This window comes from Pimephales promelas, chromosome 2 (genome assembly GCF_988280905.1).
Source record: "Pimephales promelas chromosome 2, fPimPro1.hap1.1, whole genome shotgun sequence".
Classification (NCBI taxonomy): Eukaryota; Metazoa; Chordata; class Actinopteri; order Cypriniformes; family Leuciscidae; genus Pimephales; species Pimephales promelas.
Window position 1 is genome coordinate 36,725,770 of NC_142770.1, and position 14,944 is coordinate 36,740,713.

Below are 14,944 nucleotides of genomic sequence, written 5' to 3' on the forward strand. Positions count from 1 at the left end.
CATTCTGCAGTGGTTTTATTGACAACCATTTACCTGCCACTACTGCCACAGCAACATCTATAATTGTGGTTCTTGTTCAGAACTTGTTTGTTTCAAGTAGCTTTACTGTTCAAATTGTGACATTTTACTCAAACAATTGGTAAAAACATGTTTAAACATTCACTATTGTTAATGTTAAACATGTTAAAAAAAACATGTAGAATAATTGAAAAAACTGAAGTGTTTTTGCAGATTTTATTGAACATAATTGAATAGACACTATAACAAATTGGGGGAAAAATGAACAACTATACATTAAAGCAAAAAAGGCAAAAAAAATAAATGTCACTATTTAAAACACTTTAAAAACAAATGAGAAAAAATGAACAACTGTACATTAAAGCAAAAAAAAAAAAAAAAGTTTAACACACTATTTAAAACACTTTAAAAAGGTCTTCACGTCAATTGCTGGTTATTGTCCTGTTGCTGGACCGCCACTTCTGGGACTGACTGCACCTAGACAAACAATTTAAATAAATTGAGTGAACAGAACTTCAAGATTCAATGTCAAGATTTTGTATTGGTACACTGTACACACTATTGGCAAGTGCAAAAATGAAATACTATACTCATTCCATAAAGTGGTATTGGTCCATCCCTACAAGTAATAGTCAATTGCCACAGTCTTTTAAGTGAAATGCTCACAAGAAGTGTATATTTGTACCTGTAGTTTACTGTGGGCTGGGGCATGTTTTAAAACATTTGTGACGAGTTCCTCCACAGCTTTGTCCTGTAGTCCGGATCGACTCAGCATGATAGCCCCTGTTGTGTAGAATGCATTTTTTTTTTATTTTTTATTTCTTGTGTGATTACAATGTTTTACAAAACAAGTGGTGGACTCATTTAATATATGAAGAGTTCAGATGCAAAAGCCTCTAAATGCCATTTGAAATTTTCTTCTTTAATGATGATTTTTATCAAACTTGTATATTTAAGTTCAGCAATTTCACTTAAATACCAATTAATAGGTGATTATCATTGCCATTTAAGTGAAATCACTGAACTTAAATATACAAGCTTGATAAAAATGATCATTCTAGAAGAAAATTTCAAATGGCACTTAGAGGCTTTTGCATCTGAACTCTTCATATATTAAGGGCATTTTGATATTGTCTTTTAGATTTGAAAACAGCAAGCTATATTTTAAAACATGAACCAATTCTAAAGCAGAAAATGTTTAGACAAGCATAAATCAATTTTTTGTGCTGTGGAACATCCACACAATTATTACCAAATATTAAACTCACATTTGATAACCTGGTACACTGCTGTATGCAGCAATGTTTTTTTCCCCTTCTTCCCATGAAGGCTGTAGTTTTTCCAGACACCGCTAGAAGCAACAGCCCGCATGATACGCCTTGTAACTTCTCCCGGGTTGGCTCCACCAATCAGACTGAGATGGTGTGTCTACACAGAGGAAATACAGAAAATTAAAAATCAGTAATGCGGTAAATATTTAGCTCTATATAAAAGATACTTTATGTTTAAACCATTACCCACCAATCTCTTCTTGTAGTCCGGAAGGTCTTTCAGTTTTGCCTCCAAGACAGCAAGTTCTTCCAAAGACTGGGCCACATCGATTTCTATTGGGGTCTCCGGACCCGGTCTGGCCCCTCCAATCTGGTTTAACCGGAGAAGTATCTCCTGGATGTTTTTTGACATCACATCCTGGCGGGTCAACATTGTCTTAAGTGTCTCTGTTTCAGAAACACAAAATATTTCAAAGACATTAAAATGAAGGTCAGAAACGTACAAAGTGCAAAGATAACACATTGCAGTTACATGACTGAACAACTTGTACCCACAATGACAGAAGTGTACCCACAATAAAAATTAACATACCTTGTATTACTGTAACCGTTTGGGTTAAGGCAGAGATAGAGTCTGACACACTCGAGGAGCAGCTGGCAGTTTCTGTGTGCACATTTGCAATAGAAAATGCAAGCGATTAAACTCAACACTTAGGTTCAGCATTTTATAAAACAAAACTACCAAAGTTCAAATCACCTGGCTACATTTCTTGTGTGTCAACATGTTGATAACTAACACTTACAAATAAACAAAATTGTCAAAGTCATTAAACCAACAATAAGAATATAAATCATACCATCAGACATCTCAGGCTGAATAGGACTAACTGGATCATCAAGGTCTGTGTAAATAAATAAAAAATGGCAACGTATATTTTAATACAGATCCGCACAATTTGACAAACCTTATGCAACACTTGTTAACTTACTGTTTATAGTGTTTGTCTGCAGAAAAATGCAGATGGGAGGTGGAGGGTGTGTTGGCCCTGCAGAAGATTTCCGTGAAGGTGGCACCTCTCGTGGTCCATGGAACAAACCTAGATGATGCATATTACCAAGATACTTTGGTTAATCATTCATTTATGGGACCGTCTCTAATGATTTCCAAATATGTTATGTTATGTTATGCTAGTGATTTTCTTATAGAGGGGAGTCTTGTGAAGCATGGTACTCTTAAGAAATATTGAACAATTATTTAATATCATACCTCTGGATTTCCTATTAATTTGGAGGACCTGTTCAGCAAAGTCTTCATCTAAAAAGCATACAATTTACTCCAGACAACAAACCAGTCAGGGATACAGCATGCAATAAATAACTGCATGGAAATGCAAATACCCTCATCACTGCTGTAAGCAAATTTTGCTGGCCTTTTTGAGAGCACAGCCCCATCATCTGCACTTTCCACGCTTGACATTGTTTCTGCCTTTTTCAACCACCGCAGTGCCTGGTTGAAGTCAGCTACAAAGAAATGTTAACATTAGGAAAGTACAAACAATATAGGATTAGTTTAAACATTTACAAGTATTCTACATTATGCAATGTATTTTGCTTTTTTAACAGCTTTCAAAAAATTACTTGAGCATGCACAGCAAAAACAGGACAAGAAATTAATACAACTGTACCTGTAACACCACTAAACACCTTGACTTTCCTTGAAATCCAAGTATCAGGATCAGGTTGTTCCCCCCTTCGTGCTCTGGCTGTCGGATTGCATGCAGGCCAGTAACAATAGTCATCCTGAAATTCATGAAAAATATTTAATGAGCACTGTATTTTACAAAGTACAGTACACCCCCAGAAAATAGTCGATAGCCAATGATTTGATAAAATACCGTTTGTTCTCCATCTCCATCTCTCTCATCACATGCCATGAATGTGTCTCTATTGAGGCTCTCAGGGTTTTGGTGAGTGAGATTCTCTGTCTGGCTTGCACGTGCATTTTCTGCCTGGCTTGTATGGAGGTTTTGGAGAGTGCGTCTGGTAGCTCTCCAGGACTGTAAATAGATTCTCCGACTTGGCTTCATCCTAAAATACAATCAAATTTTATGACACCAGTTTAACCAGATAACCTAAAACTCCATGTAACTACAATGCCCTAATCAGTGCTCGAAGTGGGGCGGTACTCACCGGTACGCAGTACCAGCACTTCTACATTTTTCTCTTATGCGTACCTGCACTGTTTCTTGCGTACCACTACTTCTTGCATGTAGCCGGTACTCTACCACTGACAGAAAAAGTGTGACGGCTGTTTAACACCTTATTTACACTGCACATCTGCGGCGCGTTGCGGCTGCGATAGGCTACCGAAGCTGATCGTGTCCACCACGTATTTTGTGAAGCGTGATCAGTGGGTATTTTTTTTGGTTTGCATGTTAATCAGTGAGTGCATTTTCACACAGCGCGGGCGCGGAGGAGTGGCGCGTGAGCGGCAGTGAACTGGGGGTTCGAGCCGAGTCTATTTGTGTTGTGCTACGCTCATTTAAAGTGAAAGCACACTGTTGAAGGAGAAAATAAATAGGATTTGACACAAAAAGTGCCCAAAGTGCACAGAATTTGCAATTAGTGTGTTTTAACAAGAACTAGAATAGGCTACATCAGAAAAGAAAACGACGACTCAAAAATATTTATACAAAAATTTAGCCATTTAAACTTAATTATTCAGTTTGGGTAACACTATATGTTTTATACATAAATAAAATGAGCGAACTAGTCAGAATACAAGTTCTTTTAGTTAATGTAATAGCCTACACAGACAGGTACATGCCCAAATCAATCCTGAGTGTACTTTTTTTTATGTTTGCTGTAAACAAATCGAAGTATGACTGAAAAGGCAATATCAGAGCGGTTTTCTTCGTTGTTTTGTTTACCATTTACATGCCATTCTTGTATACCTCCAATCTTAACAAACTTCAAGAATCAAGTTTATGAAATGACCAACTTCTTAAAAGATGATTTCTTTGTAAAGAAATGCACGCACACACACTACTTGTTAAAATTAATGTATGTAGTTCATAAATAACAATAAATTCTTGTTGTACCAGCAATATTTCCAAGTTTTGTTCTTCACTGTATATATTTTAAATGTCATGATTTGCCAATGCAAGAGAGTACCGGCACCTTATTTCTCCAACTTCAAGCACTGGCCCTAATATTGTAAAAAAAAAAAAGAAGAAGTATGGTTTGGAAATAAAATAAGCAAAAGCAAAATCCGCTTGAGACCATATGTTGTTTTTCCACTAAGAAAGAACCATTGTTATGTTGTTTTGATTGATACTGTGAAACTGCTTTGATACAATCTATGCTAAATTGTGAAAAGTGCTAACGTTATATAAATATATTTTACTTGTGTAAAGACATGGTAGCCAATTGATGTCTTTGAAAAGATGTTCAAAACAAAGTTAGGTGATTGTCAAGTTCTATAAACAGAAAAGTTTACAGACGCAACACTGTCTACTCAACAATTAAACCTAACTAGTTAAAAAGCCATTTAAAAACTACATTTGAAATAGAGATCCTGGTTAATAATACTTCAGAGAACGTGTGGGACCCTTACGGCGGGTTGTTTTTACACTTACCTGTGTTTCGTCGTGAAGCAATGTATTTCTTCTTTCTTCGATTGATATGTTAAAGTACTGCTGTAACGTTAAGTAACTAAAAACTGAAAAGATTGGAAAGTGTGTAAAATAAAACACTAGAAGATAGTCAAAGGATACGAAAAGTGAAAAGTGAAAATTCAAACACAATCCGCGCACGTTCGTGAGGCGGGACTTATACACCAGCAACGGAAGCTCTTCGCTGCAAGCGTTTGAGTTGCATATACTGCCCCCTACTGTACTGAAGGGAAATTGTTGAAATCTGTATGACTTGAATGAGTCTTAAACCTTTACATTACATGAAAACTTAAATTAATTCAATTTATATTTAAATTATATATTTAAACAACAACAAAAAATCTAATTAGGGACAATTTACAAATTGTTTACTTAAAAAAGTAATTGTTTACTTAAACGTTAAGGCTTTAGTTTAAATATGCTTTGCCACAAAAAAAGTTGTTATATATGCATGTATATTTGTGTGTGTGTGTGTGTGTGTGTGTGTGTGTGTGTGTGTGTGTGTGTGTAATTTATACTTATTTCTATTTTCTCAGCCAGTATACTTCTTGCAACTATGTCATCCAAAAAGGTAAGTTCAGAATCAAATCAAGTTTGGTTGATACTGGTAGTTTGAGGGGAGAATAAATAGATTAAATCTACAAGTTTACTGAAAAACATAATTTATTGGATCATTGGCAGAGACACCAGTACAGTAGCTTGATGACATCCAAAGAGCGTAGGAGGCAGTACAAAAGAATTTGGACAAGAGTGTCGAGGGCACAAAAGAAGGCAGCCAACAAACAAACTGTCAGTTCAGATGAGATGGCCAGCGTTCCTGATACTGAAAGTTTTAGTCACAACCAGCTCTTTGAGGAGGAAAATCATGTTTTTTCAGATCCAACCCTGTCAAGTTCTGAGAGTGAACAAGACAGTATAACCATGCCTCTCAGAGAACAACTATCTGAATGGGCATGTGCATTTCAAATTAAATATAATGCTTTGGATGCTATCTTAAGCATACTTAAAAAACATGGACATGAAGAACTCCCCCAAACAGCAAGGACACTCTTTGGAAACGAAAACCACTATGAACTTTCTAACAAAGATGGTGTCGAGAGTGTTAAGTTTAATGTGGCAGATCAACTGTCAAAGCATCTGAGCAGATATCCTGCATCTGTGACAGAGCATCTGCAGTCACTTGACCTTTCGATGAACATTGATGTGCTACCATTGTTCAAAAGCACGAACCTATCCCTCTGGCCAGTTCTCTGTTCCATAAACTTGTCACCCGAATGCATTTCCCCCCTCTGCATATCCATTGCTGCATCCAAACCCAAAACACTAAACTTTGTTGATGACATTATTCAGGAATTGGGAGAACTAATCCAGAATGGTCTGACCTAGGGAGGCAGATGCTTAAACATCCAAGCAACCTGATCTCACAGAATTCCGTGAAATGAAAACGGACTCTTAACTCAAAATCCGTTGCAGTGTCACGGATTTGCCAAAAAATCCGTGATGTGCCCACGGAATTGATGCCTGTAAGTCAATGACAGGCAGCATCCGTGCATGCGCGTGAGTGATCTCAGCATCGTCTACACTACGGCCATACAGCTAAAGTCTACAGCAACGGACTCTGTGAGTATGTTTATCCTTTTCAAACACACCGTTTTCAGGCTAGTAAGTGTTTATTTTGTTTTATGTACTTATTTTTTTATTGAAAAATATAATTTTGTTAGAAAACGTCGAGTTTTCTGAGAAATGTTTACGATACGGATGACAGAGATTGGCGGCGGAGGATTAACAGTTATTTTCTAACTGTTGACTTTAGTAATTATTAACTGACTGTTTTATGTTCTCGCATTAAATATTTTCAATTAGTTATTTTTTACGGTAGCCTATGTATTTTTAGACATGAGGGGAACTCGTTTTTCGTCAGTCTGAGGATAACCTAAAACAACCAGGCTAAACTAATAAACGGTCATAAAACGATGGACTGACTTTTTTCCAAACAATCATACATCTGTCCATTTATAATATTAACCCCTTACACTCAAGGGATTTTTAATTATTTTGTTTAAGTGACATGTGCTTAAAATTAAAGCAGCTCTTTTGTTGTGCGTTTACCGTGAAAAGTAGACCTGTCAATCAAAGACCTAGTTTAGTACAAGCGCGCATGCAACTAGACAGTCATACAAAGAAGTGGTTATAGTAAAGTGATAGTAAGTGAAGACACACAGCTATTCATAAAAATAGAGCCTTAACCTTTGTTAGTTAAACAAAATAGTGGTCTTTTCTGTTTTTTCAGTGAGTGATTTTTGTAAGTGATTGATCTAGAAGTCATCCTACAGTTCTGAATTGCCATTTTTTCATGTTTTCATGTCACTCCTTTTCATGTTTCTTCTTTTTCTCAACAGGAGCTACATACACCCCAAAGGCTCTTTTCAGAGCCCAGGCCCATTTTGCACAGCGTCTTTGCCTTTGTACAGTAAGTATGTGTTTTAATTGACCTCAAAGACAACTGAAACATCTTTAACTAATCTAGTTAAAAGTTATTTTGCACATGTTTTCCATTACACGAGAGTAGATGTTAAAACTTCATGCAGATTTGTACTCGGCTTTCGCCCAGATTAGCACAAACTAAGACGTAGCTTTATAGTAAACTATGCTTCTCCATCCATTTACACTTCTTTCCATATGTTGGTGTGACTCCCCTTCTGTCCGGCATTACGGCTGCAGTGTACTTGCCGCGTCAGCACACACGACGGCTGGAACTACAGTATGGTCTTCCCAGTGGACCAGCACCACATCCATCTGGATTGAGACGAGTAGGGGACATCTCTAGGGTCTTCACATATTGATACACACGTATGTAATAACTTTCCCCTGTTTGCTTGTCTTGATTATTGGCATCCTAAGATCCTAAAAAATGTGACCTTTACCTGTCTCTGCCTTTACTGTCTGTACTATTGATTTTGAATCAGGAAAGCCTATACCTTATAGTGGAGCGAGTGGACTAGTAGCAAAGGAGTGGTTTACAGGTAGGCCAGGGCAGTAATGTAGTGGAAATATTTATCTTTGACCTAAATAAGGCTACAGGAGAACTCCATTGTCAACATCAGGTTAATGCTGAGTGCTGTAACGTTGCAAATTTTATGTTTATGTTGGTATAGATATTTGTCAACTGTCTATCACTGTCAATAAAAGGTATTTTTTGTCACTCAGCAAATATGATAGAGGCATGGCAAACTCAAATTTTTCTGGACACGATAATTTACATTTGCATGCTTGTTTATTTTCCTCGTCGTCTCTCTCTGTCTCTCTATACCAAAGAGACTGGATGACAAACTCTCGGTTCCTTAGCGTGAACTAGAGCTTAGATTCTCTGCCCGAGCAAGGACTTGACCCGACCTGGGCTGACACTATCCTCGGGTCGGGCCTTAGATCTAGAGACGTGCACTCCCAACGCAATAGAGTGCGGCGCTGCACTAGATTCGATGGCCGAGTGCAAGTGGTAACTCAATCTGTGTGTGCGGGTTGCGGGAGAATAAACCGATTTGCGGTAGTCCCGCAAACTAAAAATATTTATTTATCAAACATATAAAAACTAATTGATTTTTAGTCATCTGCAAGAACAACTAAAACAAAGTAGTAACGATTTACAGGCTAGAGTTTCTATTTATAACATGTTTGCATTATTGAGCGATGTAGCCAATCACATGTTGATTTCTTGAACGCTAATCAGAAGCATTTAAGATATACTTCCCTCACTGCTCAAAACAGACTTTTTTTATTCAGTGATGAATTCTGTATGCTGGCAAATCCTCTAATTATAACAAACAAAGTGTAGCCTAGATATTATATGAGATTCATTGTGCAGTTAGCTTCATTGGTAATAACAGAGATGTGTGAGATCATGATGAACTGTCAGCTTTTTTGGAATTATTAAGGGAGCCCATTCAGTCATGCCAGACAATGCACGCAGTAGCTGCTTGCTTTATGTTAAATTAACAGTGGTTTGTGTGTTAATGTTTTAATAACAAATAATTTAGGGTATGGTCGGGTTTTGTTTACAACCATTTTATTTGTATTTTGGCTATTTATTCAAGTGCATTTTCTGTTAACCGGGACATTGCTTTTATTGTTTTTTGGTTGTTTTGTTCATTTATTTTGTATATTTAAAATGTTTTCCAATTTCAGTGAGCTTCATATGTTTTTTGACTTTTTGATCATCCTCTTTGTATCACACAGAGTATGTCACCCATGTCATATTTCTCTCTGTTCGATGTGATCAATATGATAACTAATCTTTGTAAAAACGTTTCATTTACAGACCATTGCAACTTAGATCACCATCACCACCACCATCCCCTGCATCAGACACCCTAAATCGTGCCCTTCATCAGACACCCTACAGTAAATGCACCACAAACAACACAGGCAAAGAAGAAGAAAACGCACGACAAATCTCCTCCAGCCCATCCCACATCATCGTATAGTAAAGGTAAGTGTCCCCTCTGTAGTAAACTGCATCAGGTCCCTAAACTCAAGTAGACACAGTGTACTGCACAGGTCCACAGCGCATACCATAGTTTGGTGTTCCAGATATGATTTTGGAGTTTATATTGGTAGTTTGATAAGTTAGCCAAGGTTTTCTGTCTTTCCAAGAGGCCGCAGTTAATATTCAAGAAGGAGGACTGGAGGACTGATATGGAAGCACATGGGTAGCAATATTCAATTTGAAATGTAATATGCAAAATGACAATGCAATATGTAAAATGGCATTGCATTGTGTATTTAAATTTATATTTTACATTCTAGCAACGTTTGTTGCAAAATGAACATGAAATTACATAATTTACATTTGCCATTTCATACACTAGTTTTAATATGCATATTGAAATGCTTTATAAGTGTCAAAATTAAAATGAAAATGCATTACAGAAATGATTAGATATGTGTAACATGTTCAAGCAAAAACTGTGGCAAATTTAATGATCATTCAAATGTTACTTTTCTTAATTGCGTTTACACTCACAGTCAAGACACTTGCGATGAAATTAATCAAATTAAATCATGAAATTAATTTTCATTCAAATTGAATATTGCTACCCATGTGCTTCCATAGACTGAGGCCCCGTCCACACTACTGCGTTTTCGTTTAAAAACGGAGACCTTTTGCTACGTTTGCACCTCCCGTCCACACTAAAACGGGAAAAACGAAGACCTAAAACGGAGAAGTTTAGAAACGCTGCAGCTGCGTTTTGCGTTTTGAATCTCCGGAGTGCGTTTTAGTGTGGACGAGACAAAACCATACAAAACGGAGAACTTTAGAAACGCTGACGCAGAGGCTCACGCTCGGCTCTATGATTGGGTGTTATCAGTCATGACGCATCCTTCCCTGATTCGTCATTCACTGTTTACACCGGCACGCGCATGCCCAGTGTTGGTGAATGGTCACGTAATCTGCGTTTTCAGTCGTTTTATGTGGACGGAGATCGTTTCTAATACGCAGATAAAACGCTGGTGTGGACGGAGATCGTATTCGTTTTAATTCTCCGTTTTTAAACGAAAACGCAGTAGTGTGGACGGGGCCTGAAGGCTTTCCTGACTGTAAGCTATTTAAGACGCAGACAAAGAACACACTGACACACACTCGCAAACACACACACAAACACATATAGAGCACAGCACAGTTCTATGCAAAGTGGGGAATGACAGAAAAAGTTTGAGAACCACTGATGTGGAGTGACACTGGGTTAGCTCTGTTATTTTGACATGGGTTAAGATGAGTTGCTGCTGATAGAAATGTGTGGCAATTACTGAGCTCACTGACATTAGTTTATATAATTGTGATAAACTTGACTTACTGTTCACTCCAATAATTTGGTTTTTCTCTATTTTCTAGTGACGCCGCCGGATAATAATGACGGCCTGTGTGCTTTGCAGCCTTTTCCAGGGATCCTTCAGAGGACTAACAATGGTACGATATTTTATATGTAATGTATGCTACTGCACTTCTTACTCAGAACATCAGACTAAATTAGTAAAAGTATAAATTTTCTTTATTTATTTTTTATTTTGTTTCGTTTAGGTGCTGTGTTAAGAAATCCTACCCAACAAAATTCCACTGAGGCAGATGTAGAGATGACTGCGAGAAACTGGCTGCGGCTGAGGAGGGACAGGAAGCAAGAGGGCGAGCATCTTAAAGTGAAATAATTGATTGGACTGATTTTTCCTGTTTACCTATTTTGGAGGGAATTTCTTTTTGTTGTTGTTGTACTTTTCTATGTGTGATTTGATGAGTGTTAAAATAAATGATACTGCTTTTGCAAAAACAAAAGTAAAAAATAAATGTTCAAGGTCATCTTCCGGTGCTCTCATTTTTATTATTTATCCTGGAAAACTCCTAGCTTAATTTGCATGACCATCAAACTTAATTTTAATATCACTGATCCATTCATTTTTTATGTTAGACTGACATTTCCCAGGTAGTCAGACTGTGTTTGAAATAGGCTACACCCTACACAAACAATCACTAACTTTCAATTTAACTTTCACTTCAATTTCATTTTAATTTAATTGCAATTGTCAAAATTGTTAGGGAAGAAATGTTACGATTAACAAATCATATTGTTATTGATTGTTGATAGACAATAGGCAACCTGTGTCCTTGGAACAATCTGACAGCAGTTAACGTTAGCCTAAACAAATCAATAATTAGACATAACGGTGGGATCCTACTAGAGCGGCGAAAAACATTCAGAAGCCTCGTTACCTTTGACTTAACACCGGAACAGCTGATTTTCAAGCATGCTGTGCCCTTTCCAGCGATGCAGACGAAAATCAGCTGTTCCAGTATTAAGTCAAAGGGAGCGAGGCAGGCGTCTGAATGTTTTCCCTGCTCTAGTGGGATCGCGCTGAATAGGTCATAATAATTATATCGGGTATACGTTGGCTCACGGTCGGCGATCATGTCGGGTATACGTTGGCTCGCGGTCGGCGATCGTTCTAAAACCACCGTCTTCCCAATGTCTTGCCGATTAGCTACCGATCTCCATAAGACATCTTACCGAGGCACTTTATGTCGGGCAGCCACGCGCGCCCCAACGTCGGCACGATCTAATTTGTTGTCTGGGACTGGTCTTATTATCAACAACGGATGAATGAACAGCACCGTAAAAAATTACATACCACAAGCCAGTGCAGCAACATACAATATAGAAACAACTAGTATACAAATACAAACAAGTTTATAAATAAGAGATTTACAAGTCCATCAACAAGATCGCCAGGTCAGCATCGCAGTTACAATCCAGTGCAGCTTTTAAGCTCTCGCCAACGAGTGAAAGCCCGACCGAGTGGACTCTTGTCCGGTTTCTAGCACGGTCCGATTCTCTTTCCCTGTTTCGAAAGTAGCTTCATACAGTATGATGTTGTTGATGCGTGTGACGTCGTTGCCGTAAACCATTTCGTGATTCTCACGCGCTGTGTGTCAGGGGCGCCACTCTCAAACTTGCATGGCTGGTTTTTCCGGCGGCGTCCCCCCCAAGCTTTCCTACCAGGATGATTCGCCCTACTATGACTTTGTTAACCACCAAAACGACTTTGAAGCTGTTATATTAAGGTACAGATCTTGCATAGAGTGCCTTTAAAAAAAAACAAAGTTTAAGTTTTATTAGCTGAAATGCTCATCTTGCTCTGTTCTGTGATGCGTGTTTGTGACTCTCCTGTTCAAACTCGTTCATCAAAATGAACTAATCTTTTTTCATGTCATTTGGTTCATTCAACAAAGTGACTTCAAAATGGCCTCAAAAAGAGTATAAAAGAGCCCTGCATGGGTCAACCTTTATCATTTATGATTGCAATGGAGGACACTATCATAACTAGGGTTGGGTATCGGTTGGGTTTTATCCGATACCAGTACCTACTCGGTATTTTTTAACCAGTTCCGGTGCATAAACGGTTCTTGAAACGGTACTTAAGAAAACGAAACCGCACATACTTTGTCAAAAAATAATAATACCCCTTTATTTACAGGGGCAAACTGGACACAATATTAATTTACAATATAAATACAAGTAACATATGGTAATAATAAATAAAACAATATAAAATAAAAGTTCATATTTACACAATATCAAATAAAACAATATTATATTAAACAATGTAATTATAATGGAGATTAATAGAGATTACTACCAGGGTAATATAATATCGACATGCTACAGGTTTCCATGTTTTGTCTGCTTTAACTAGTCATGTAGGCTAAGTTATCTTGTCATTTACTAGTTAAGCTCTTAGCCAGTTTGATATTTCGTTCCCACTGCGTCTTATACGCAGCTTTGAGTATATGAAAGTTCAGTTCACGTTCTGTCTTTGTGTAACCCATGTTCTCTGCTGTGTTCGCTGCCAAATATCTCGCGCTGCTGACAAGCTTCCTTTTTCGGCAGAGAACTCTGAGGAGCAGATGATGAGCGCGCTAATATAATATGACGCGGTGCGAATGGTGATTCTTCTATATCCATAGTCAATCGTTATTCTGACTCGTAATTTTCTGACGCATACATTTCACGTGTGTTTAATCTCCCCGCTATCAGCAGACGTTCCGGGAGTCTCCCGCATATTGATAACGGCTCCCGGATGATCGCAAATTAGTTCAAATCTCCCGGAATCTAGAGCGAGTGAGCAAGAGCGCACGTGCAAGACAGATCAGACAGTGCTTCAATAAACCGTATAGTGCACGTACGTCGGAAAGGGGGACAGCGAGAGACTGCGTGTGTGCGCCTCATGCCACAGACTAAGGCATCGAAATCAGGCACCGAAATGTTCATTCTAATTCGGTCTGGTTACTACCGTTTACGTCAGAACCAGAGTATGTGAGCAGAGTGGAGCGGCAACAATTTTCCCATCCACGCTCCAAGCGTTTAATAATCACTCCGCTCCAGCTCCGCTCCGGGTTCACCATTTACCGCTCCCGCTCCACTCCTCGCTCACTGATATCAGAAACACCGCTCCGTGTTCACTACCTCATCATAATAGGCATGTTAAATAAAATAAATAAATAAATAAAAAACAATGTTAGGAGAATAGTGGCAATGTGGTTTATTGGATTTGGATAGTCTGCAAACTTTTCCTATGACATGCTATGCTTAAGCATAACAGGTTATTATCAGCATTAGAAATTAAATATCATTGCTGCTTTTTGCAGAGCACATTTTGTTTGGAAAGAAGAAAATAACTACATTTTCATCAGTTATTTATCTACGGGTCGCTACATTTCTTACAGATTCATGCTCATTTAAAATCAAATACTGACAGACAGTACTGTATGATTACATTTGTTTGAGTGCAATGCATTAGTGAGAAAGCGATTGCGTTGGTGAATAAGTGTTACCTGTTTAAAATGTGCTTTCACCCGATCCAGCCCGATCTCATGAAAGTCCGTAGGCTATCTATAGACCATTTCACAAGATGTAAACAACACTGAAGCACTTCCTGTTTCAGTTTGTAACTGTTTTCTTTATTTCACATGTAAAGAAAACATCTTAAAGATGTTTGTTTAACTTTTTGATTCAGTTTTAAATGTTCTGTTGGTTGTATTTTATCCCAGCTTTTATGTAGTGTTAAAAAACTGAAACAGGAAGTGCTTCTGGACCAGTGTTGTTTACATCTTGTGAAATGGTCTATAGCACATATTTTATTTCTCGTGTGCATACGATACGCACTTAATGGCAAGAACGCACTTCACATCCATTATCCTAACCAAGGGGTTTAGTGTGCTTCATTTGCACGCAAAAAATATTTTTTGGCATATAATTGGCACGAAAAATAAAATTTGTGCTATAGATTCGCACTTTCATGAGATCGTTGTGCCCGATCGTATTGAGTACAGGCTTGATAACTACCTCCCGCAGCCACTCATGTCCATCGGCGTCATAACCGTCACATTTTTTTCTGATTTGAGTGATCCATCTGTATCATGCTAGCGTAATGTGT

The 14,944-nt window shown here is 37.9% G+C and overlaps 1 protein-coding gene and 1 long non-coding RNA gene across 5 annotated transcripts; one reads left to right on the forward strand and one right to left on the reverse strand.

The window, feature by feature from the left end:
* Positions 1 to 243: 243 nt before the first annotated feature.
* Positions 244 to 5,164, reverse strand: LOC120487547 (uncharacterized). Of its 2 annotated transcripts, XM_089118915.1 has the most exons (12): positions 4,928 to 5,164; positions 3,185 to 3,377; positions 2,975 to 3,089; positions 2,688 to 2,810; positions 2,557 to 2,604; positions 2,279 to 2,386; positions 2,147 to 2,191; positions 1,882 to 1,953; positions 1,540 to 1,736; positions 1,287 to 1,446; positions 704 to 801; positions 244 to 495 (listed from the first exon to the last, which is right to left on the reverse strand). In XM_089118915.1, exons 2-12 carry the CDS (start codon positions 3,374 to 3,376, stop codon positions 436 to 438), a joined length of 1,218 nt encoding a protein of 405 aa, XP_088975041.1. In that variant the 5' UTR covers position 3,377; positions 4,928 to 5,164; the 3' UTR covers positions 244 to 435. The 2 variants fall into 2 exon arrangements, with proteins under 2 accessions (XP_088975041.1, XP_088975044.1); XM_089118918.1 differs by lacking the exons at positions 2,557 to 2,604; positions 2,688 to 2,810 and having other exon boundaries at positions 255 to 495; positions 4,928 to 5,151.
* A 1,395-nt stretch (positions 5,165 to 6,559) lies between these two features.
* LOC120461921 (uncharacterized) lies at positions 6,560 to 11,312 on the forward strand. 3 transcript variants are annotated; one of them, XR_016146098.1, is made up of 6 exons: positions 6,560 to 6,583; positions 7,363 to 7,437; positions 7,726 to 7,813; positions 9,279 to 9,449; positions 10,854 to 10,928; positions 11,040 to 11,312. It is a non-coding gene; the product is annotated as an uncharacterized LOC120461921 (long non-coding RNA). The 3 variants fall into 3 exon arrangements; XR_016146097.1 differs by having other exon boundaries at positions 7,363 to 7,433; positions 7,685 to 7,813; XR_016146099.1 differs by having other exon boundaries at positions 7,363 to 7,433.
* Positions 11,313 to 14,944: the final 3,632 nt, after the last annotated feature.

Coding starts and splice junctions, on each gene's coding strand:
- LOC120487547 (XM_089118915.1), bottom strand. CDS start 3,376: ATGAAGCCAAGTCGGAGAATCTATTTACAGTCCTGGAGAGCTACCAGA. Junction 2,605..2,687: donor TGCTTACAGCAGTGATGAGG/GTATTTGCATTT, acceptor TATGCTTTTTAG/ATGAAGACTTTGCTGAACAG. Junction 1,447..1,539: donor CGGACTACAAGAAGAGATTG/GTGGGTAATGGT, acceptor TCCTCTGTGTAG/ACACACCATCTCAGTCTGAT.